Source organism: Cydia pomonella, chromosome 25 (assembly GCF_033807575.1).
Source record: "Cydia pomonella isolate Wapato2018A chromosome 25, ilCydPomo1, whole genome shotgun sequence".
Taxonomy (NCBI): Eukaryota; Metazoa; Arthropoda; class Insecta; order Lepidoptera; family Tortricidae; genus Cydia; species Cydia pomonella.
Window position 1 is genome coordinate 8,498,693 of NC_084727.1, and position 26,547 is coordinate 8,525,239.

Consider the following 26,547-nt stretch of genomic DNA (forward strand, 5'->3'; position numbering starts at 1 on the left):
TATTTTTTTGGACCTATGGTTTAAAAGTTAGAGGGGGGTTCGGTTTCCGTTCATTATCCTTTTTTTTGTGGAACTCGGGAATTAGAGTTCATCTAAGCTAACTTTGCGTTAATTTAACCTTTTGAACGCTTTACGTTATAAACAAAAACGTCACTGACACGCCAAGGTCTCGGGTTCAAGCGAGCTAATGTAAACCTTGCTGGAAAGCGTGAAGGTTACTTTGACAGCGTCCGCCATGACACCTATAGTTGTCCTTGGCGCTGTGGGCACGACTAGCAACGACGACATTAGGTGTTCTTGGCGTTCAAAAGGTTAAATAGAACAAACTGAAGTACAAAGAATTTAACATTAATGATGACATGGCCACACTTTGTCATTGAAAATGGCATGCAGAACCTTGGTCCGAGTCTAGAAACGTTTTGATGATATTTTTGTTAATTGGATGATACTATATATGTATAAAACAATATCTATGAATAAAAATAAGTATGGTTGTGTATGTACAGTCAAGGTATTAAATAACGACACGGGCAACGGGACAAAAATATGTATACACTACTTTAATGTATAGGCAATAAGGTCGTGTAAACATATTTTTGGCACTTTGTCCGTGTCGATATTTAATACCCTGGCTGTACATAGAAGTAATCTGAATCTGTTAATTATTTTATGACCTTCGGCGATAATTATTTCCTTAACGAGTAATTTTTAAAGACGCTTTTATTAGAAGGTGGCACATCTGGTTGGAATGTGTTGTGCGACATACAAACGCCCTTAAACTGAATACCCAACATAGGCATCAAATACGAGAATATGCTTGTACTTCAACATAAGTAATTTCTCATCACATGGCAATCCTGCCACACAAAACCAAATATCGAATTTATCGGTTTTTTTTCACTCTGGCTTAGGTTTTACACATAAAATTATACTCCTAAGTAAAACCCGTCACATGGCGACCCTACCAGCCCAAATGCAGTTTTTTGAATCTTACGATAATCAACGCAGATAACTAACCATTCGGGAACCTTATATGAACACATTCAGATGATAGTTGACAATCCTTTCTCCATACAAACGAAGTCCTCATTTTCCTCCCTGGATATTGACATAATGGATTTTTTTTTACACAAATTGATGTATTTAATCATAGCTATGTCCCGTTTAAGTTTATTATTATTAGAGGCGAAAAACAAAATACATACAAGTTTTTAAAACTCTTAAAATAATAATAAAAAACGAAAAAATCAAAGGAAGGCACATATCTGTGGTTAATACACATCAAATCGTGTAAAAAAAATCCTAAATGGTTAATCCAGAGAGGAAAACGGGGTCTACGTTTCTATGGAGAAAGTAATTTCGTCATAAGGTCCGTGAGTACCTGGAGCGCCTGGCGGGGGAACGGGAGCGGCGCGGGGAGGGGGACCGTGAGCCGTCCAAGTACATCTGCTTGTAGCCCGTGTGGCGCCATCTGCAGAATATTCCGCGCAACTTAGCCCTCAGTCTAGGTAAATCTAATATAAATAGCGCAACTTAACTAGAATAGTCCGCCCAACTTAGCTTTGAAAGGCAGTAGTCATAAAATCGTCAAAAACCCCTCACGTAATTAATTGACGTCCTCAAGTGTGATTCATGGCAAGGCTCGGAAACCGGTTAAATTTCCAAACCGTTGTCATATACGCGCAAAATCTTATAACTTCGGTTTCGTTCGTAAAGCTGGTATTTTCAAACCGGTTTTTAGAACATTTCCATGAGGTTCTTGTTAGATTAACCGGTTCAGAACAACAAAAACCGATTTCTTCCTATGTCGGTGTCTTTGTTTACCATCAGGCCGGCCGTCTTGTCGCTCGTCGAATAAACCGGTTTATTTAGGTTACAATAAAGTTCTTAAAGCCTTTGCTCTTATGAAAGTTCGGAGTAAAACCGAAATAAACCGGTATTTACCGCTACTTGTAAAACCGGTTCTGAGCCTTGATTCATGGACATTGAACAGCGTATTATACGACGAACCCGGCGCATTTTGCCATTTTATTTTAGCCATCCACTTGTTATAGTTACGCTGAACGACTAAGACGAAAGATCGAATCTGGATATTGACATTATGGAAAATATTTTTACATAATTTGATGTATATTAACCATAGCCCCTACGTTATAAAGTCCAAGATCCCAGAGCCATCAGACTTTACTTATTTTTTCATGAATAAAATGTATGGGATAATTTAGTGTTAGTATGTACTTTTACCCCCTTATTCATAAACGTGTACTAAAGTTAAGATGTCGCTGATCATCGTTTGTCCCTTTCCGACGTATTGGTATGATGGAAAGAGACAAACAATGATCAGCGGCATCGTAACTTTAGTACACGTTTATGAATGGGTTAATGTCTGCATACTGGCTATATTGGCCCGACGGTCTTCTTAATATTTTCTTAATATTTTCATGGTTGATTTTTATGTATGTTTTAGAAAATACTGTTAAGAATTGATAATCAACATTGCCAGACCATTTCCGTCGGTGGTAACTTTTACCAGATGCTTTAAAACGGTCAAAAAAGATATTGTAACTTTACTTTATATATATACTCTTGATTTTTATATATGATACTCAGAGAACTATTACAAACCATTTTGTAAGTAGCCAGAACAATTAGAGGGGCCCAACCATCTCCCAGACCCACATAAAATTTCACACAGACACACATATAAACAAAAATCAAGAGTAAGAAGATATAAAGTAAGAAGTTACAATATTTTTTTTACAGCTTTAAAGCGTCTGGTAATAGTTACTGCCGGCGGAAATGGTCTAGCAATGTGGATTATAAATTTATAACAATATTTTCTAAAACATACATAAAAATCAGCAATTAGATTTTAAAAAGTTAGTAATATTTTTACCAACCTTTAGCACCTTGTACCGGACAAACGGCCGTCGGGCCGATATAGCAAGTACGCAGACATTAACAGTACATACTAACACTATATTATCCCATACATTTCAGTCATGAGAAAATAAGTAAGGTCTGGCGGCTCTGGGATCTTGTTCTAATAGCTTTGGTTGATGTACAGTCAGCATCAAAAGTAGCGGATCAAACAACGCTTCAAAAGTATCTACCATTCTGTAACAGCTTAACACAAAGTGATAGTTCTATACAGGGCCGGATTTAGGGGAGGGCAACCGGGGCTACTGCCCCGGGCCCCCACAATAGAAAATTCGGTAAATTTACCATTTTATTTGGAAAAAAATTGGGGCCAGGGGGCCTTTTTTTTTTTTTATACCACGACGGTGGCAAGCAAGCATACGGCCCGCCTGATGATAAGCAGTCATCGTAGCCTATGGACGCCTGCAACTCCAGAGGTGTTACATGCGCGTTGCCGACCCTTTAAAAATCTATACACTCCTTTATTGCCCGAGGCCTCTAGACCTCTAAATCCGGCATTGGTTCTATATGTAGAACAATTTAGACTGTAAAAGATGTACTTTTGGGCTTGAATTTTACTGATTTATCTACATTTAGAAAATTTTACCGGAATATTAGATACTTTTGGCGCGTTGTTTCATCCGCTACTTTTGATGCTGACTGTACAACGAATTGTCAAAATTTTAAATAATGTTAATATCCAGAGGAAAATGAGGCCTAAGTTTATATGAAAAGGCGATATCCCGCTTATCCTCCACTTTCGTTTTAATACTGTTAATTATTAATATTATTATAATGCACTGTCTCAACTACACATAGCACCGTGTTTTCACTCGCCCCCTCCTAGATTAGACTGACAGGACATCTTACACATATGTTCTATATCGTACTAAGGTCATAAAATAATGTATCTTACTAAAATAAATAATACGTGATTTTAGTTTCGTAGAAGAGTCCGCCGCAAGCTCGGTTCTCCATACAAACGTAGTTACGCTCTCATTTGTGACGTTATCTATGAAAAGGGACCTTATTGTCGACGGCCCTTCCGCCGTTATAAACGATGCTCCGATACAAATACAACGCTGCGCGACGCAGTGCGGCGTAAGCGCCATCGACAATAAGGTCCCTTTTCATAGATAATGCCACATAAAAAAAATATAAAAAACAAAAAACCCGACTGCACACTAAAAAGAGGAAAACAAGCCCCACAAGAATATTTTTGTTGATGGTAAGTATCGCAGGCGGGGACCAACTTGACCGCCACCAACGAAAATACCTACCTAAGTAAGATTCTGCTAAAAGGTGAACTTAACAACCAAAATGACTATAAGTAACCCTCTGTTGGTCCCCGCCTGCGATACTTACCATCAACAACAGTATTCTTGTGGGGCTTGTTTTCCTCTTTTTAGTGTGCAGTCGGGTTTTTTGGTAGTAATTTTTTTTTTTTATAACTTTTTAGTAACCCCCAAGTATGACACTCCCGTGATCAAGACGAATCTAACGATACCTCATACATCAAAATCCATCAAGCCGTTTAGGCTACAGGAGGCCACAAAGAAAGAAACATACATACACTCGAAAAACATTACCCTCCTCCCTTTGGCAGTCGGGTAATAAAACAACTAGCTAGACTACTCTGAAACTTTGTTCTTACAATAGGATAAGGTATATATTTGCCTGTAATTAGTTTATGTAGCTTCAGATACCATAGTTCATAAAATACAGCAAATTTAAGTTTTTCATACATAACTTGTTCTTGCTCTATAGGGACCGTGCGCGTTGGAGGGTCTTAGTGTAGGAAATAAAGCAAGTCGTTGTATGGAGACCCATGCATTAATTTCTCAGTCGATGAAATTTTGCTTGGTTATTGTATAGTATGAGTCGAAATTAACATATAAATATCCAAAAAAAAAACACTTCTAAGTTAGGCATTTTTACGTAAAAATATAAATCTGTTTATATTTTTAACCGAGTAATTCCTCTGTCCAAAATTATTTTACCAAATAAGTTATTTGTATCAGTATGTAATACTAGAAAAAAATCTAAAAATGTTGTCAAACATGTGATTTTTTTTAAATGATAATTCCTTTTTTTGACGCTCATTTTCATCGGAAAATTGCTCTGTCATTTTTTTCTTCTTATATGATCTTAGAATATAATTTGGCGTAGTGGGTAAGAATATCCAAAAAAAATACATACCCAAATGTATGTATTTTACAACTATTAAAAACTGAAACTGGAAAATTTCTCAGCCTGTATTCTTTTTAAATATATACTAAGTAGTCACGTATACACTTAAATTCAAAATATCCAAAAGAAATATCATCCAGAACACCGAAATTTTTGAAGCGAAGATAAATCCATCCCGCGGTTACGCAATAATGTACCGTCTTCCTTTAGCAGTTAAGTGCAGATTAGTGTCCTTGTGCTACTAGTACGACCCGACCGCGTGACCCGCAGTCCACACTTAAGAAGGGAGTTGTCGTTGTCACTGATGTGTGAGTCTTTACACTACATTTAGTGATTTTTGCGTTTTCTTTGTACCAAATAATATATACTTACGCAGTTTTATACATATAACATTGATTAGAATAATATCACGCTAAAGACGTTAATAACAACCGACGTCAAAAACAAGGTCCCTTTTTTCAGTTTTTCTTAAATAACTCATAAACGGTGGCCCATAGCAAAAAATGTTCTTTAACGTAAATAATATATATAAAATTGCCTAATCGAAAGATTCAGTGCACTGTTTCGCTAGGATCAACATTTAAAAAATATTAAAGCGGGAAATTTAGTTAAAATCAATTTTATGGTCCATTTTACTATATTTTCGTGAATAACCCGTAAATAGCAAAAACCTTGTAAAACGTAAATAATTTACACATTTTTTTTTACAAAAAGATTCAGTAAACTTTTTGAAAGTATCAATATTTAAAAAGCTATTAAAGGGGGAAAGTCAATTAAAATCAATTCTAAGGTTCCTTTTCTTTCGTTTTTCGTAAATAATTTGTAAAGTATGATCCATAGCAAAAAATCTCTCATACATAAATATTAACCATAATTTTTTCTACAGGAAAGATATATGAAACTTTTCGCTAGGATCAACATTTAACCCTTTACCAGGCCCCGAAGAACCAGCGTGTCTTAATACGTACTTTATATGCTGTTGCAACCGTATTGAACGCCTTGTAAAAAATGTATTTATGAAAGTCGGAGATCTTCCTTTAAACCAGAAATAAAAATGTGGGTTACGGTTATCCCATCGCCTGTCTAAGTAATGAACTGTCATACTAGATTTTGTCTTATTATATTCTTGATCAGGCCAAGGGATATATTCCACCCACATCTTATATCGGTTATAATAGTCAAGGTTTAACTCCAAATCTCCTACGAAACATTATATCAATCACTACTTACTTACGTGAGTTTTTATGACATGACAAGACAATTTACCGGGCCATGGAAAAAATAGCTCCCACACAGTTAAACTCTAATAAGGCCATGGGATAATGTCAACCCACATCCTAATTCTGGTCATACACAATAATGCATGAATATTTAGCAATGTTTACGATTACATTAGCTTTCAACACTCAAAATCTACAAAATATCAAAAAATTGTTCGACCTATGTACTTCTGTTTCATAGAAATTATGGAAAGTGTTCGAATTTCTCCGTAGTTTACTGAAATTAGCGTTCAAGTGAATTTAAACGGCTGCCGAAGATATATTACGCAATTTAGAAGCGTGTTCTGAATGAAGATCATAAAATAATATTTTCAGGGATTGACAAAATATTTTGTAGGTGGTTTGGAGTTAAAACCTGACTACGGTAACCGATATAAGATGTGGGTGGAATATATCCCTTGGCCTGGTAAAGGGTTAAAAAGATACTAAAGAGGGAATATTTATACAAATCAATTTTAAAGTCACTTCTTAGTTTTTCGTAAATAACTCTTAAACGGCAGCTCATAACAAAACAGGTTCTTATACATAAATAATTAACATAATATTTCCTACAAAAAACATACAGAACACTTTTCTCCAGGATCAATATTTAAAACAATATTAAAGGGGGAAAGTAAATCACAAACAATTTACAAGTCCCTAATTTTTTTTGTTTTTCGTAAATAACTCGTAAACAGTGGCCCAATGCAAAAAGTTCTTTATACATTAATAATAGAAATGTAATTTTGTACAACAAAAGTTCCGTAAATTTTTTCGCTAGGATCAATATTTAATGAGATATTAAAATTCATTATAATCAGTTTCCAGGTCCTTTTTAGGGTTCCGTACCCAAAGGGTAAAACGGGACTCTATTAATAAGACTGCGCTGTCCGTCCGTCCGTCTGTCACCAGGCTGTATCTCATGAACCGTGATATACAGTTGAAATGTTCACAGATGATGCCGCTATAACAACAAATACTAAAAAGTACGGAACCCTCGGTGGGCGAGTCCGACTCGCACTTATTGGGTTTTTTTTAGTCAGAGGGGCAAAGTTACTTACAATTAATCCTCAGGTTTCTTTTTTAGTTTTTCGTAAATAATTTTGTAAAGTATTATGACCTATAGCAATATATATATATATATATATATATATATATAAACAATTATAATAAAAATTTCTACAAAAGACATACGGAACATTTTCCCCTATTTTTCGCTTTAGTATCTTTTTAAATATTCATCCTAGCGAAAAGTGTGCTACATATTTCTTATAGAAACATGTATGTTACTTATTTATGTATGAGACATTTTTTTGCTATGGGTCATACTTTAGAAATTATTTACGAAAACTAAAGAAAAGGAACCTCAGAATTGGTTTTATTAACTTTCCCTCTCTTATCTTTTTAAATATTGATCCTTTCACAAAGGGTACTGAATCTTTTTTGTAGAAAGTTTTGTGTAGATCATTTACATTTTACAGCGTTTTATGCTAATTGCCACCGTTTACGAAAATATAGAAAAATGGACCATAAAATTGATTTTAATTAACTTTCCCGCTTTAATATATTTTTAAATATTGATCCTAGTGAAAAAGTGGACTGAATTTTTCTTGTACGAAATTTTATTTAGATGATTTGCGTGAAAGAACATTTTTTGATATGGGCCACCGTTTACGAGTTATTTAAGATAAACTAAAAAAGGGCCATTTAAAGCTAGCAGCCGCGTCGATGTCGATGCAATTGTCTCACGTGCGCTCCGAGCGATATCATTGTCGCTGGTTACGTTTAGAATTATAGTTTGGCATGTTATGACAGAAATATTTATATTTATATGTATTTCTGTTGCCGCTATAACAACAAATACTAAAAAGTACGGAACCCTCGGCGGGCGAGTCCGACTCGCACTTGTCCGGTTTTTTAGTCAAAGAGGAGCAAAGTTACTTACAATGAATCCTCAGGTCTCTTTTTTTAGTTTTTCGTAAATAATTTGTAAAGTATGACCTATAGCAAAAAATATATATGTGTATATAAACAATTATAATAAAAAATTCTACAAAAGACATGCGGAACACTTTCCCTAAGATCAATATTTATTAAACTTTTAAAGCGAGAAACACAAATAATGTGCAGAATTGATTAAAATTAACTTTCGCCGTTTAATATCTCAATAATATTGATCCTAAAGAAAAAGTGTAAGAAATCTTTTTTCCAGAAAATTTTATTATAAGTATTTATGTTTAACATTCTTATTGCACTGGAGCACCGTTTAAGAGTTATTTACGAACAACTAAAAAAGTACCTATGAATTGATTTACCCCCTATAATATCTTCTTAAATATTGATCCTAGAGAAAAGTGATCGAATTATTTTTTGTAGGAAATATTATGTGCATTCTTTATGTATAAGAATGTGTTTTGCTACGGGCTACCGTTTACGAGTTACTTACGAAAACTAAAAAGGGTTTTTAAAATTGATTATTATTAACATTCCCGCATTAGTATCTTTTTAAATATTCATCCTAGCGAAAAGTGTGCTAGATATTTCTTAAAGAAAATTTTATGTTACTTATATATTTATGTATAAGACATTTTTTTTGCTATGGATCATACTTTACAAATTATTTACGAAAACTAAAGAAAATGAACCTTAGAATTGGTTTTATTAACTTTCCCTTTTTAATATCTTTTTAAATATTGATCCTTTCACAAAGTGTACTGAATCTTTTTTGTAGAAGTTTTGTGTAGATTATTTACATTTTACAGCGTTTATTGCTAATTGCCACCGTTTACGAAAATATAGAAAAATGGACCAGAAAATTGATTTAATTAATTTTCTCGCTTTAATATCTTTTTAAATATTGATCCTAGTAAAAAGTGTACTGAATTTTTCTTGTAGGAAATGTTATATAGATGATTTGCGTGATAGATCATTTTTTGATATGGGCCACCGTTCACGAGTTATTTAAGATAAACTAAAAAAGGGACATTTAAACCCTCCCTCCCCCGTACACAATAGCGCCACCCCCATCTATCAGTACTTTCAGTATGTTATTTATCTACAACTATGCCAAAATTCGCTTATACACGAATTATTTCCCCGTTTTTTCCTTCGTTTGGTGGCCTAATACGTACGACTCGAATTGAATAAATTGAATTTAAGAATATAAATATTTAAATTAGACACATCGCATAACCTACCTACTTCATTTGTAGGTACGGTAGAGACTATACTTACGGTAGGTACTACACAGACAGACAGGCATTAGGCAGGTCAAAAAAGAAACATGTAGCAATATTTTTAAAAACAGTAACCTATGCACCTAGGCGATACGCGAATGAATAGAGAAGTAGCGAGCTGCCACTGCCGCGCCGGGCAGGCGCGGCGCGCGCGCTGGCGGCGGCCGGTACCGCTCCCGCACCCCGCTTGTACACCCCGCTCCCTACACACTGCTCCCGATATGTTAAGTTTTTAATACGCTCGTTATTTTTTGGATGTTTTTATAGTTGGATGGAAATAAAACTGTGATCTTAATTCAATAAATAAAATGGATAGAGAAATTTTTCACAGCGAGTAAAAAGGCAATTTCTGAAAATAGTATAGTTACATGGATTTTTTTTTAGATTTTCATTTTGTAGCTATAAAACGGCAATAAAATGGCATTTCAGTGAAAAAATTAGATGGAGTAATTTTCCGGTCCAAGACACGTTCAAAAATTATATTTTATTAATATTGGTATTTCTGCTGGGATATTTTTTTGGATATTTCATATATTGTTGTAAAACGTTACATGAATATGTCTGGTGAAGAAAGTTTGAACGGAGAATTTTTCCGTAAAAAGATATTAACGATTTAATACTTTAGGTATTTACTTATATCCTATTATTATTATTCGTTGGAAATTAAGACAATACTTTTTATTTATTGATACTTTATCATACTGTAAAGTTTTTTCTGGCAGAGGAATTACAGCGGGGTCCACTACCTTTATTTCCTACACTATCTGCCATCTTGTGGCCTGAATCGGAACCATAAACATGCACATATACACGTCACGTGTTTTCTTGTGCATAGTAGGTTCTGCCATCTTGTGGGCTAAATCAGAACAAAAAACATCACATTTACGCCTCGCGCCAAAAATCTGACGGCTCCTGTGCTGCCTCCTACAGTTCATGCACGCTCCCTATTTTGTTTGTTTTATTAGCTGGAGCTATATAAAGTAACTACAGGTAATGAAAATGCATGCATGCATATACCATCATTATATGTGCAAAGTTTCATTACAATCCAACACGTAGTTTTAAAATGAGAACAAAACTCCGTTTGTATGGGAAGATGAAATTCAACCGAGCTTGGTGGAGACTCTTAAAGTTATCTTTGTGTTATCATAAAGCATTTTGTCTCTTGGACTATTATACTTACAAAAGTATTTACAAACCAAAGGGAATTAACTATGAATATAAGAAATTACATAAGTATTCATACTCAAGTCAATGCCCGTTTATATTTTAACTTAAATTAATTAATAACTGATTTTGACGGCGAACGTAAAAATACGATGCAATGTGAAAAAGCAAAGCATACAAATAAAACAGACGGTGTGAGATGATCGTCGAAAAAGCGCTGGTGGCCTGGCGGTAAGAGCGTGTGACTTGCAATCCGGAGGTCGTAGGTTCAAACCCCGGCTCGTATCAATGAGTTTTTCGGAACTTATGTACGAAATATCATTTGATATTTACCAGTCGCCTTTCGGTGAAGGAAAACATCGTGAGGAAACCGAACTAAATGGAAGGTCAGATGGCAGTCGCTTTCGTAAAAACTAGTGTCTACCGCCAAATCTTGGGATTAGTTGTCAAGCGGACCCCGGGAGCATGAGCCGTGGCAAAATGCCGGGACAACGCGAGGAAGAAGGCGGAGCGGCGGAAAGCGCCGAAATTTTGAAACGTAATAAATATAAGAGTTGGTAGAGAGTACCATTTTGTACCATTTGGCGTTGAAACTCTAGGTCCATGGGGCCCCAGCGCGCACGTAGTTGATGTAACTGGTGACCGAAGAGCTGGCGGCTTCCTCGCACAACGAGGAAACGCCGCCAGCATCCTTGGTATAATTCCTCAAGGGCCTATTTTAGATTTAAGCTGATTATAGTAATACCTCTGTATATATCTATTATGTAAATAATGATTTGGTAAATTTACCTATTTCAGTGGTATTACTAATTTATTGTACTGAGGAAACTTTATGACAACAGACGTTAAGACCGCCTGGATCTGTCACTGAACAACCTGACTTTAACCGTCATTTGATCATGTGTTTTCATCTACCTTCAACTGTCTTCTACGTTCTAGTTAAGGAGCCATTTGAGGGAAGATTTTGTTTACTTTTATTTAATTACCTAAAGATACAGAGTATAGGTAAAATCCAGAAAAGTTTATAGGACATTTTAGTCTCTAAATGTGATCAGTACCCCTAGTGTAAATATTTTCGACAGCGAAACGTGACGTACGCGTTTGCGTTAAGTGTCATTTTTTGACTTTCCAAAACGTGCCGCTTGGCGCGCTGTTCAAAAACCCATACAAAATGAGACTTAACGCAAACGCGTACGTCACGTTTCGCTATCGACTAAATGTACACTAGGGGTACAGGAATACACTGTTAAAGTCTGTCACTGGCTTGACAGTTTCGTAAAATTGCCATACAATGAAATTAGAGCTAATGACTTTCCTAATGCAAATATTAGACCCGGTACCTGTTAGGATCCTTCTCCTCCACCTGCAGCAGCTTGCGATCCCAGCTGCCTGGCGACGCCTGGCGTGCTCTTTTCATCACGTTATCTATCTCCTTGCGGCGTCCGGCCGGATTCGATGGATCTGGGTAACAAGTAACATCGTAATTTCATTGGGTACCTTTTAACCGCTTAGAATATTTCATCGAGCTTCATGCTTGTGTCGCCGCCGTACGATCGATCGCAGTTCTAACCTAACAAGGATTCTGGCAGGATTTCGGTTCTGCGAGGGTCGCAGTTCTAACCTAACCTAACCCACCTTTCTAGCAGGATTACGGTTCTGCGAGGGTCGCAATTCTAACCTAACCTAACCCACCTTTGTGACAGGATTTTCCAATCATTTTTGTTTAAAATTAAAATTAATAATGATCATTAGTATGTAAAATAATATGAAAAACATTTTCGGAGATTCAATAATCGAATTTCCAATTTTATTACTTTAAATCGATATGTCGAACAATAATATATGCATCAATTTTAGCAATAGAAATATTTATGAAGAATGACATTATGAATATAATAAATTCGAAGTTGCAATCATTATTGTTTAAAATAAATACGTGTAATGATCATTAGAATGTAAAATTTTATTAGAAACATTTTCGGAGTTTCAATAATCGATTTTGCAATTTTATATGAACTTTGGCGCACCCGGTTGGCGACTGTCAAAGGTTTGCATAGATGGCGCCATTATAGCTTTCCCCTTTCTCTAGGTTTGTTCTATGAGATTTGGCTTAAAGGGCTGGCATCCAGGCCATAAAATTCCAAAAAAAACAAGAAAACGACACATTTCTAGGGATGGACAGGGCAAACTATGCTGGCGCCATCTGTAAAATACTTCGAACGGCCAACCCCATTATGCGCCTTAGGGATGCGTCTAGCGACGAACGTTAGATAAGTTAGAGTATTGCAGAAAAAAAGAAGAAGTTAAGAAGAGTCTTAAGAGGCAGGTTAAAGCGAAACCTATCAACCTAGAATATAATTATTATGCTGAAGCGATCGACAGCAAAATCAAAGTAATTTGTTAAGATTTAGTTAGTGGAAAACGTTTTCTCCCGAAATGGAATTTCAATAGAAAAAGTACCATTATTTTGCTAGGATCGCAAAGCTCCTCAAAGCAAGCAACAACTCCAAGCAAGCAACTCCTCTGGAGTTGCAGGCGTACATAGGCTACGGATACTGCTTACCATCAGGCGGGCCGTATGCTTGTTTGCCACCGACGTAGTATAAAAAAAAAAAAAAAAAAAAAAAAAAAAAAAAAGCTATTCTTCTCTTTTATGACGAAAGTGTAAAATCGCCTTTTCATCCAATTATACTACTTCACAAAAAGGGCGATAAAAGCCTTTCCAAAATATTGTACAAAATATTTTCCAAAGTTATCCTAAACCGCATGAACAAGGAATTAAAGGCAAACCAACCTAAAGAGCAAGCTGGGTTCGGAGTGGATTCTCAACAGTCGACCATATCCATACAATCAAACATCTGATAGAGAAATATGAACAATACAAGAAAATTTGTTACTATGCTTTCATAGACTACAATAAGGCGTTTGAATCACTGAAACATAAGTACATATGGGAAGTGTTGAGAAGACAAAACATACCGACAAAATACATACACAAGGATAATCCAATATATAAAAACTCAACAGCTAAAATATGAACAGAGAGAGATGGTCAACTATCTAACATGCAGAACAGAGGAAACCAGGGAGACCCCTTATCACCTAAACTATTTTCTACAATTCTAGAATATGTATTCAGAAAACTCAACTGGGAATCTTTTGATCTTAACATAAATGGAGCTAAACTAACAAATCTAAGGTTTGCCAAAGTGACAACCAGAGGGCCCTAAACCTAATGCTACAACAGCTTGGAGATAGCAGTAAAGAAGTTGGGCTGACAATGAATGCCGGGAAGACCAAGATAATGACAAACAGTGTAAAAGAAGATATATACATAGACCACAACCTCATTGTTTATACACAACAATACACATATCTTGGACAAGTGTGTATCACCTCAAGATTGACACAGCAAGAAAAGGACACTAGCATCGGGAACTCATGGAAAAGAGATACTGATAACTAAAGGAAATAGTGAAATACAACCAAATACCAACAAATATTAAGTCCAAAGTATTTAACACTTGTATCCTTCCCTGCCTCACATATGGATGTCAAAGAAAGCTCTCCAAGTTTGTCAAAATAGCATGAAAAGAAGTATGTTGAATGTAAAACTTAGAGACAAATTAAAACTGGAGGACATTAGAAAGAAAACAAAAATAATTGATATAAACCACATTATGAAAAAACTAAAGTGGCAGTGGACCGGCCACATGCTCCAAGACAAAGAGAAAAATGGTCAAAAGACATCACAATATGGTACCCAAGGGATGGTAAAAGGAATGATGGTGGATAAAAAAAGAGATGGGAAGATGAGTTCAGGCAGGTAGCTGGAGCCTTGTGGAGATGACAGGCTCTGGACAGAGACGCGTGGAGAAATATGGGAGAGGCCTATGCCAAGGGCAACCAGACAAAACGTCTGCGGAGTAAGGCTAGCAGTTAGCAGTAAGCACTTAAAAACCTCAATATTGGATTCGCATTGGGACTTAAGATTCGGAAGTTTTTTAAGCGCAGAGTCGCATAATAACAACTGGAGTTCTTCAACTTTAGACTTAAATAACTTGAGTTCTTACCAACTCTAGAATCTTATCACTATTTCGGATTTTTCAAACCCGGTACAATGTATTGGCACAGAATAAATAATAGTACTACTGTACAGAAAGGAAACTTCCTATAAAACCAAAGTTCAACAGCAATTCAGGGCCAAATCATATTGTCCCTTTCTAATGTATGGAACTATCCCTACTATGGATATTATCTAATCAATGGTTGTGCACACAAAGGAATGTCAAGGTTTGCCAACCCTAATAATTACTCGGAGTAATGCTGAGCCGAACAGAGCTGAGAATGCCCAAACACTCTAGTTTCCTCCTGCTAGTATTGGTCACATGTTTCAAACAGCCAGCATGAGCACTAAAATACATGGCTAACTGACATTAAGCTCACCAGTTATCCTGGAGTGCTGCGGATTGCGGTCCATGTGCAGTCGGTTCTTGGAGGCGGCCTCCGCGGCGCGTGACACCGATCCGTTGCGCCGGGAGCTTGACATCCTGATACACAGACAAATTGTGTTAAGGCATTCATTCTATGTGGTTGGTAGCAAATGGGAAATTAGAAAAACATTATATAAACATATTAGTTTGGGTGTGTGTGATACTGTGTTTCAAAGCGCAAATGTGGAGTCACAGGACAAGCTTAGCCTAGTGCGACCCACAAAATTTATGTAAATGTATCTGACTGATTTTAAAAATAAAAGTTTACTTTACATGACAATTGTCACCTGAATATTCACCATTGCTGATTGCATTGATTATTTACCATTCCTTCAGGTTTTAAATTAAAGAATAGAATAGAACAATATTTACAATTAGAATAGAATAGAACAAAGAGGTATAATACCGCAACTTCCATTGCTGGGAAATGTATAATAAATTGTCAGGTGACACTTGTCAAGTTGGTGAAATAGGGTGCCTCACACATAATGCATATTCTCTAGGATACAAAGGAACCTTGTCAGATGACTACTGTCATATTGGCAGAGAAGCATTATAGTGATAGAAATGTAAACAATCTTAATAATCCCTGATTGCAGTAACAAGTCTAAATCAACAGTTCTAAAAATAGGTGATTCAATTGCATGAAAACCACTAATAAAGCAAGTTTTTATAATATTACTAATTTACATACTGATGTTCAACAATATGGCAGAATAAGTATTCCCATTTTAAAAAATGATGAATATGTGAACTTTTTTTATACTAGATTGCTCTTTTTAAGTTAGTGCTATGGTGGAAAAAATAAGTAATAGGTATCCCAAAATTAGTTATATGGTGCATTCAATTGAAGATTCCTCATAATATACAAACAGAAGCAATGATACTTAGTGATAAAATAAGCAAACACTGTTTGCATAAAGACAGGGTCTAAATATAGGGTTCAATTTAGGTGTTTTTGTAAATAAGACCATATCTAAAGAAGCTGAAAATATGTAGGAATGTGTTAGCTACAAGAAAATAGGATTATGCTGTAATTGCTGTCACAAAAACAGATCTAAGGCCAAGGACAAAGCAATGATGATACAACATTATACCAAACAACACTTTCCAACAACAATCAATGTTTTTATCAGTTGATCCGGATAAAATATTACACCTGAGACACTTAGCCGACTTTCTAATAACATTAAAGCGCACAACATTTACTTAAGATGCCCTAATTACAAGAAAATCTAAATATACTTTCACAAAATGGCCGCCCAATTTATTGATCTCTCCTAAATGATTCAAGAGCTTACCTTGAGGATTCCGACCGAGGGTCGGAAGGAGCGAGGGCTCCAAACGCGCGCGACGCGAAGGGCGAAGCCCTGCCACGCGGCGGTCGCACGGCAGCCGGCGGCGCTGCAAGACAACCGACATACTTATCAAGCGGCGCGCGATGTTACGAACGCGAATGCCTCGCGAAAAAAGGCAACTACGCGGACCGAAAAAGCCCACGTGAGGCAAACATGCAGCCTCCGGGCGCTCGCGACGAGGCCTCACGGTATAGGCCGTACGCGATGCAGGATCACCTCCAGATTCCTTGGTATGCTTCCTTTCCTTGATTTCCTTGTAGCCAAGCTGCTGAACATCAAACATAATAAATCCACCTTAATTAATCACAATACAAAGTTACGAACCAGTAGTAATAAAACACCAAAACTTTTCACTGAAGTTCAATGATATTCCTCGCTGCAAGTCGCAAAATATTACGCGACAGCGACACACCTTTCTCCATCAGAGACGGCCATTTTGTTTTAGCAATGCGAATTGTCGTCGCCGATTTCATTGACCTTTCTCTCATTACGTTTTGTTATCATCGGAATATAATACTTGTTTATTTTGTTTGCATTAATTTGCTATAATGCTTCTGTTATAAATTCATGCAACTAAATATTTTATTCTTTCATATTGTAAGGTATTACGAAATATTTTAAATATGTTATTAGTACTCAAAATAGGATCACTCTAGTCTGTGGATCACACTATAATTTCGAGTAATGATTTTTTTCATAGCAATAACAAAACGTATTATGATGTCGAGCTGCCAGCTCGGAATTTTAAAATGTGGCAGATTTAAAATCTTTTGTGCTATAATTGCTTTAACAAAAATTTACGTATAACAATTTGCTATTGTTAAATCTTTGGGTATTTTGTTGATGCAAAAAGTTTTAAATACATAAAGCATCGAATACATATATGTATGAGATTCTAATGTACTAAGTTGGTATCCCTGCAGGCAATAGATACCAGCACATGATATTAAATTATTTTCAGTACATAGGCATTAAGGATTTTATACAAATCTTAAAATCAATGCTGGCCTTGGAATAAATTTCATATCTGCATTTCAAATTTCAATATTGGATTATTGGTTGAAATATGAACTAAATTTATTCCTTTAATATACTTTGATCATGTGATTGATACCTGTGAATATTAAAACGCTCCGCAATTGATGCCATCGTTTTCAGAGTACATAGTTGGTACATAGGTACATAAACGTTGGTTTGGTGCAAGCATAAAATATCTAGTAAATAAAATATGTTATTTTGCTGTTATAAGTGGAAATAACTTATCACCTAATCAAAACACCAAGAAAACCAACGCTGCAGCTACAAGGTAGGTGTCGATGTCGATGTAGTTTGTGAAGTTAGGGCTTGTATATTTAGAAGCTTGGCTCTACAAGAGATCTGATAACAGTGATAACTTATTGACAGTGACAGTGCGAGTCTTATGGTTTCTAGTACAGGAAAAATAGCATATTTTGGCGGCAAATACATGACACTTTGTTATTTATCTTTATCTTGGTACAAGAAATATCAATAGAAATATACATATCTCGCAAAATATTGATCAAATAAGTATAAGTATGGTTTCACTCGATTCAGCGCAAAAAAATACACGAAAATTACACCTCACTCGGCTAGTTTGAAAAATGTGAATATTTTAAAGTGATTTTAAAATGGACATAAACCCCCCCCCCCCCCCCCCCGAAACGGGGTCGGACCCTTAAACTTTGGTAGGACTCGGCAGGTCCTCATTTCTAGTGGCGAGATAAAGGTCATACACTAATTTTTATCGATGTACATATTTGGCCGCCAAATGGCCATATTACTATACAGGGTGCTCGCGAGGAACCCATATAACTTTACCACCATGATCTTGACCATCTTTAGAAAATAAAATGTCATTAAACTGGATTCGGCTTAGTTTGCGAGTAATTAATATTTTTTATTTAAGAAAAAATCCAGTATAATGTACCTTTAGGATAGCGACGTTGCAAGACCGCATCACATTATCTGTCTGACGTAAATTGCAGAAGCTCGTTCCTGTCACTATCATCGACATGTGTCATTGAAAATAAATACGTAGAATCTTAAAATTCTATCACTTAATCCAAAGTATGATCAATGATCATTGCTTTTGTTAAGTCCACGACTAAAACAATGGTATTAGTGAAGTATTGATAAACAAAATTACTTAACGCCCAAGAATTGATAAATTTAACCGTCTTAGTTTTATTTTGAAGTGACACGTATTTATTCATAAGAATGCATATTTCTTAATGATCGATTGATTTCTTATGATGGCAGAACAACGAAGCTAAGTTTTTGCTATTTCGGGTAAAAATTGGACACCTATTCAGTTTAAATCGTGAAAACTACACATGAAACTAAATAAACAGTTCGAAGTGTTTTTATTACCCATACCATTATTGTTTGATTGTATTAAAGCTAAATAAAGTAACACAAATTTTAATAAGATTATTTATTTATTACCCTACAAACAAAAAAGTATGATCACTGTCAGGAATTGCAATAGGTACCCTTCTCATTCTACCAGCTTGTTCGTCTACGTGCACTTCGTAGAATCCGTGAATCCGTAACCACTCAACTAGATACTGCTTCAGTATTAGTACTCGCAGTATTTTCTATTACAGCATCCTTAATACATTTTTCACTGAGCAGCACTAAAAAACCAATTTAGAGTAAATTGGTTTCCACTGATTAAAAAGTCTGCCGTCTAAGTTAAACCGCACGATTTGTCCAATTATTAGGAAAATTATTATTCGTCGCACTGTTTAAATAAATGTTATAAACGTGAGACATCATATTGATATTAGAATCAATACCAACAATGTCACCCATCGTTCATGTGACTGATGTCATTATTTAAAGTACTTATAAAACACACTCGAAGGAAATTTCCAAGTGGCCAGTATGTATCATAATCCATGAAGATTGATAAAATATTACTAAAATTATTTATAAAAATATTAATAAAAAGTATGGTCTTTATCCTTACCACCTCAGAAAAGTTCAGGGACTGATCGAAAACGACGGCTTTTCAAGACTTGCCTACTGTCAGAGAATTAATCAAAAACTTCTTCAGAACCCAAATTTCCTTAAAACTATTTTATGGACTGATGAAGCTCAATTCACGAGATCAGGGGTATTCAATTCACGCAACTGTCATATGTGGATGGAGGAAAACCCGCACGCAATCAGGGAATCCTCGCACCAACATCAATTTTCAGTCAATATGTGGGCAGGCATTATTGACGATAAATTGATAGGGCCGGTGGAGCTCCCTGCTAGACTAAATTCAGAAAGCTACCTACATTTTTTGCGAAACAACTTGATCATTCTCCTCGAAGACATCGATTTGGAGACTCGGCGTTTAATGTGGTTTCAACACGACGGAGCTCCCCCCCATTATGGTCTCGTGGTACGGGATTATCTTAACCAACAGTTTCCAAATAGATGGATTGGTCGAGGATCTCCAACGATACAGTGGCCTCCGAGATCACCAGATCTAACCCCTTTAGATTTTTATCTATGGGGCACTATGAAGAATATGGTATATTCAAAACCAATTAATTCAAGGGAAGAATTGATCCTAAAAATCACGGAAGCCGCTCAGAACCTGAAAGACTGGCCAGCTCAACTAAACCAACAAATGCGTACAAGAATAAATTTATGTGTTGACAAGGGAGGATCCCACTTTGAAAATTTTTTACCTTGAAGAGTGGCGAAAGCAACCGTAAAAGTTAAAAGCATTTTAAGAGTATTTAAGTTTTTTGATAAGAATCGTATAGTTATGTTGTTCTCCTTATGTAGTTTAAATGTTATTTTTAGTTACATCTAACAACAAGAGGCGATTCTCGCTGAAAAAAGGCAATGTTTACATTTCGTGAAGTCTTTTCTTTTCTTTCTCTTCTTTCTTCCCTTTCTACAGGGTTCTGACAACACTGCCAGATATTGACTTACAGATTGAAAATATGTTTACACTTTTGAACCTAATTACAAAGAAATAAGGTGAAAAATTGTAAACATATTTTTGACGTCGACTGTACAACTACGATTTAAATCGCCGGTGGTTGATCATAATATTCATAATTATCATAATCCTGCGGGCGGAAATACTAGTGTGTGGCAAGCCTTAAATAAGTAAATCATACATAGGTAAAGAGATCCGATTGCACATTATGTACATTCTGGTTTGAAATAATTTGTTTGACAAGAAATGTCTATGTGACTTACTTGCCGTTCTAGTGAAAAGAGATAGAGACAATAACAAACGTTGCCAGCTCGTCCTAAGGCATTGTGTTACTGGTGAACCAAAAATAATTTATTTAATTTGTATGAAAAGTTAAAAAAGTTAAAAATCTAATTTCGACCTATGTTTATATAATGTTTTTTAATTATTACGACCTCAGCTATATGCTGGTAAAGTTATATGGGTTCCTCGCGAGCACCCTGTATATTACTATTCGTCTTGGCAAAATTTTACATGAAAATGTTTTTGGTGGGATAGCAATTACTTGAACCAAAATGACCAAAGCCACAATTTTAATTTTTACGCAAGAAATCACTCATAAAGTCATAACAAATCTGTTAATTTCGAGTAACTACAACAAATCGCCTCTTGGACTCCCCTATTATTAAGCTAAACCGGGTATTAAAATACAGATAAAAGTGACTAACGTAGATCTTCACGGATAGCAAGAAATCACTCATAACAAGTCTGACACCGTCAAAGATTTAAGATTTCAAAATTAAAATTAGTTCATATAGGTAATTCCAACCGATCATTCTCGTTTGGTGAGCCTCGGTGGAATGCTACAATGCGAGTGGTTCATGAGTTCTCATCGCGCGCGCGATCGGTCGCAAGGTCGCAACTAATTGCGTTGGACTACACTGACACCGCTGTGCTCGCACCATTCTTGTTCGCCCGTCTTTACGAAGTAATATTTAAGTCAATGTACTTACACGCTCGAGTAACTTCAAAAAAATCCCCTCTCTAGGGATCCCCTACTACGAGTATTAAGCAACACCGGGTATTATGATTTTATTACCATAATGTCAAATAATAGTTAAGTTATTTCGACCTATAACTATAAAATGAATAGGTGCATTGAGTATTTATTATAAAATAAGTATTTACTTTCATCGTGACCATATTGTTTCTTGTATTTAAAAAAAAAACATATATCTCAACTTTCCCGATAGCAGTGTGGGGCGTTCTTTACAAGCTTTTATTTACTTTCACCTGACCGTTGTTTGTTTGTAATCAAATCTTGCAAGTTAAATTTGATCCACTTCCCGGTTTCCGATTGAGCTGAAATTTGCAGACATATGTAAGTCGGGTGACAATGCAATATTATGGTACCATCGAGCTGATCTGATGATGGAGACAAGAGGTGGACATAGGAACTCTGTGATAAAACAACGCAACCTAATTGTGTTTGGGGTTTTTAGAATTTGCTCGATGAGTATTAGTTACCTGTGGAAAGAAAAGTACAGTCAGCGATAAAAGCTTGTACCAAAAATAAAATTTTTGTCAAAAACTTTTATTCAAATAAGGTTAATTCGTTAGGGAACATGCCCATACTACGTGACCAGTTAACGGGTGAGGGTGGGGTGTATAGAGGGGACGGGGGGGTTTGACTTCTAGGGAAATTTTCTGTTTTAAAAAAATATTTGAAGCTTATAGCCGTAGCTAGGTATAGTTCCTAGTTTTTAAATTTTGTAATGTTTTGTGTATGGATTGTTTCGCCGAAATAAACGTATTGAATTGAATAGGGAGCGTGCATGAACTGTAGGAGGCAGCACAGGAGCCGTCGGATTTTTGGCGCGAGGCGTAAATGTGATGTTTATGGTTCCGATTCAGGCCACAAGATGGCCAACCCTCCAACGCGCACGGCTCCTATATGTTTGAGTTACTACGTGAAAACTAGATCGGGGAGGGGCGGTGTCTTGGCATAATACTACGGGTGGTCACCGACGGGTCCCCCCGGGAGGGTAAACAGTTGGCTACTTGACTTTTTGTAAATAATGTCTAACGATCTTGATTTTCCTGAGGATCAAATGTCTATATAGGACTCATGGCATTTAAGCAACACAAAGACTAGAAATGAGAATTAAAGTCTGACGCTCGCACTCGACGATTGAAACGCCTCTAACAAAATGATAAGGTGATGTGACGTCACATCATGTCAGTCTGTCCTAAATGTATGGAAGATCAAGGAAATTGCCATTTTGACCCTGAAATATTGCGTTTATGTGTATAGCTGTCATACAATTTATTTTTCAATAAAATGTAAGGAATCGAATGGTACTATTTTCTTTTCTATTTTTGAAAGATTTTTTTTTTTTCAGATTTCGGAGCCTTGTATTTTTGTATAATCTCAATATAATTTTTTAAATTCCACTGTTTTATAATGGATGGCTCATTTTCTATCCATTTAACTAAATTTTGTTATAATATTCTACATGTGTCAAGTACTCAATTTTAAAAATTGGTCACGTAATATCGGAATGTTCCCTTACATCTATGCCATCCATCCTTAACAACTTTAATTGAATATTTCGCCAACCTTATTGCAAGGTCCTCTTCTTTCTCGCGTTGTCCCGGTATTTTTCCACGGCTCATGGGAGTCTGGGGTCCACTTGGCAACTAGCAACTAATCCCTAGAATTGGCGTAGGTAGGTTTTTACGAAAGCGACTGCCATCTGACTTTCCAACCCAGAGGGTAAACTAGGCCTTATTGGGATTAGTCCGGTTTCCTCAAGATGTTTTCCTTCACCGAAAAGCGAGCGAAGTGGTAAATATCAAATGATATTTCGTACATAAATACCTAAGAACTCATTGGTTTGAGTTGAACCCGTGACCTCCGGATTGCAAGTCGCACGCTCTTACCGCTAGGCTAGCACATGACTATTCTTACCAATATACCTAGTGTAAATATGTTAATTTGACTGACTGACGTCTTCAATGTGTTTTTATAAGATTATTTTTAGTTTATCGTGTTATTTTGATATGCTTGTGTGGCGCCAATGACGCGGGTTTGGCACTTGGCCCATTCGCATACTCACCGAATTACGTGTGTTGAAATCTAAAAGCAAGTATTTTACGGGATGTTACAAAAATAGTGGGCGTCCTTTTAAGGCATAAATCTAATAGTATTAAAAGCCCGACCAGAAATATATGATCATTGTCAAGAGGGCGCTGTTATTTTCTTTCATGAATAGGCTGACAGTTCAGAGGGCCTACCGCGGACCACGTTCGACGTGTTGCCTCTCTGTCGCACTCGTAAATTCGTACGTAAGTGTGACAGGGAGGCAACACGACGAACGTGGTTCGCGGTAGCCCCTCAGTTTAGTATGAACAATTTAGTTTCGAAAACCAACGAAATTCCGCAATATGGCGCGTGATCATATATGGTCAGGCTTTAGTATGGTTTGGACATGGGTGGTGGGGGGAACTGACAGAACGGGTCTTAAATATCTTTTAAGATAAGATAAGATAAGATAAGATATCATTTATTGCATAATTATAGGTGTACAGGTTAAATAAATAAATATTATAGGACATTAGTACACAAATTGACTAAGTCCCACAGTAAGCTCAATAAGGCTTGTGTTGAGGGTACTTAGACAACGATATATATAATATATAAATATTTATAAATACTTAAATACATAGAAAACATCCATGACTCAGGAACAAATATCCATTGCTCATCGCACGAATAAATGCCCTTACCAGGATTTGAACCCGGGACCATCGGCTTCATAGGCAGGGTCACTACCCACTAGGCCAGACCGGTCGTCAAAAGGTTATAATAGATATTTTGGTAGTGTCGCTATAATTTGCCTGTCAGGCGTACAATGTAATTTTACTTAAATCTACATGAACTATTTACAATGTTTGTATTTACAATGTTTGTATTTGCCATATTTTTCCTTTTCAGCTATGTTTAGTAGGAGTAACAGAGAAAACATTATTATTGTTTGTCCTTGTCACAGTCTCTTTATTTTTATTCCCCACAGTTTTAGTATGGTTTATGGTGGGCAACAAATAACCCGACCAAAGTACGTAGGTTGTTTTTGGTATGTTGTCAGGAATGTTAAAAGTGTTTTTAATATTGTCGCATGTTCTGTCCCTTACGGGCGCAAGCGGTATAGCACATCTATACGATCCTACCATCTATGGCCTATTTGCTATCGTGTTCAGATTAGGAAAAAGTTTTTTTTATGCTACATATTTTTGGCCTATGTATGGAGGCCTGGCCGACTTGGACAACCTGCCTAATAGAAAAAAAAATATAAATTTTTTCTTCTGTTTTTTCCTAATCAGAATATTTATTTATTTATTTCTCTAGAGTTAGACCAAGATAAGTCTGCAACGATTTTGATTGCCATAAAAATCCATTATACGCCAAAAACGCCTTACAGCATCTTGGAACAGAGCTAATCCTCTTCAAACTGCTGGATCGATTTCTATCAAACATAGTTAAGAAACATCACAAGGAAACTCGCTTTCATTTAAAAACGCATCGAAATCGGTCCATCCGTTAGAGAAATACGATGCCACAGACAGACAGACCTCTCTTTCTGTGTCCCTTTAAGAGCTTACCCCTCTGCAGAAAACCTCGGCCACTGGTATGGACTGAAGTTTATCTGACATATCTAGCTATGTGTACGTAGCGTACAGCCATACGAGCGAGTTGAAAGCGAGGCGAGCGCGCAGCGAGTTCGCCGCGAGCGCGCAACGTGTTCGCCGCAAATGCGCAACGTGTTCGCCGCAAATACGCAACGTGTTCGCCGCAAATGCGCAACGATTTCGCTCCCAATCCCATCCCATTATGTCAATATGCAGCGAAATGTTCTTCCTTTTGTACAGAAAATTACACACAAGGAGTCTCCAGTTGTTAAATCCTCTAACAAGGTCGGGGGTTAAAAACAAGCTTATCAGTCAGTGACTTTATTTAGTCTTTGGTTATTGTTCTTCATTCAATTAAAATACATAGGTAATTATTTTTAATAGGCACTTATTTATCGATATATAAGTATAAATTGAATTCAATGTTGCTAACTTGATAAGTCTAACTGCTTTCATTCTTTAAGTCTTAGTCATCTCCATAGTTTTATATTATGTATACATACATTCACTCTTTATATTAAAGAATAAATCGGCCAAGAGCATATCGGGCCATGCTCAGAGTAGGGTTCCGTAGTTACTCTTCCGTCACAATAAGCTTAACTGGAGCTTAAAGTTATAGTAGATATTAACCAAGGGATGAACTGTGGAGTACGTCTTTTTACTATGAAGGGGAAGCTTTTTGCGATAACTCAAAAATAGTTTTCATTTTTTCATTTAATTTCCTTCTTAAGCTTTTCACGGTTTTTTTCATATTTTTTTGACCTATGGTTCAAAAGTTAGAGGGTGGGGGACACATATTTTTTTTCTTTCGGAGCGATTATCTCCGAATATATGCACTTTATCAAAAAATGTTTGTTGAAGACCCCTATTAGTTTTGAAAGACCTTTCAAACGATATCACACTCTGTAGGGCTGAAGCAAAATAAAAATTCACCCCCCCTTTACGTGTTGGGGAGGTACACTAAAAAAAAATTTAGATTTTATTCTACGACTTTGTCGGCTTTATTGATTTATATATCCATGCCAAATTTCAGCTTTCTAGCACTAACGACCACGGAGCAAAACCTTGGACAGAACAGACGGACATGGCGAAAATATAAGGGTTCCTAGTTGACTACGGAGCCCTAAAAAATTGAATGAAATGTATTTTACAGTACATAACATATGGTGCTTGTTTTCCTCTCTACACATGTAACTATGTCGAAAATTTAAAGGGTCATATGTACTGTAAAACATACAAGTGCGAAAAATAGGAAATTCGTAACGAGTGGCGATCGATACATTATGTAAT

General features: G+C 36.2%; 2 protein-coding genes across 3 annotated transcripts in view; one reads left to right on the forward strand and one right to left on the reverse strand.

The window, feature by feature from the left end:
- Nucleotides 1-1,301: 1,301 nt before the first annotated feature.
- On the reverse strand, nucleotides 1,302-17,087 carry LOC133531696 (uncharacterized). 2 transcript variants are annotated; one of them, XM_061870062.1, is made up of 5 exons: nucleotides 16,947-17,081; nucleotides 16,566-16,668; nucleotides 15,218-15,321; nucleotides 12,112-12,232; nucleotides 1,318-1,471 (listed from the first exon to the last, which is right to left on the reverse strand). In XM_061870062.1, the coding sequence occupies exons 3-5, from the start codon at nucleotides 15,318-15,320 to the stop codon at nucleotides 1,363-1,365; spliced, it is 333 nt and encodes a 110-aa protein (XP_061726046.1). In that variant the 5' UTR covers nucleotide 15,321; nucleotides 16,566-16,668; nucleotides 16,947-17,081; the 3' UTR covers nucleotides 1,318-1,362. The 2 variants fall into 2 exon arrangements, with proteins under 2 accessions (XP_061726047.1, XP_061726046.1); XM_061870063.1 differs by lacking the exon at nucleotides 16,566-16,668 and having other exon boundaries at nucleotides 1,302-1,471; nucleotides 16,947-17,087.
- Nucleotides 17,088-17,798: 711 nt separating this feature from the next.
- Nucleotides 17,799-26,547, forward strand: part of LOC133531780 (protein phosphatase 1 regulatory subunit 3B-B) — a 58,486-nt gene continuing 49,737 nt past the window's right edge. Inside the window, exon 1 of the mRNA XM_061870176.1 lies at nucleotides 17,799-17,928. The gene's annotated coding sequence lies outside the window, so the exon portion shown is untranslated. The remainder of the gene's footprint in view (nucleotides 17,929-26,547) is intronic.

Bases quoted from the DNA above. Each gene is read 5' to 3' on its own strand.
- LOC133531696 (XM_061870063.1), bottom strand. From the start codon at position 15,320: ATGTCAAGCTCCCGGCGCAACGGATCGGTGTCACGCGCCGCGGAGGCC. The intron at 12,233-15,217 runs GTGAGCTTAATG...CTTGTTACCCAG, and splicing joins GCAGCACTCCAGGATAACTG to ATCCATCGAATCCGGCCGGA. The intron at 1,472-12,111 runs GTACCGGGTCTA...AATATTCTGCAG, and splicing joins GAGGAGAAGGATCCTAACAG to ATGGCGCCACACGGGCTACA.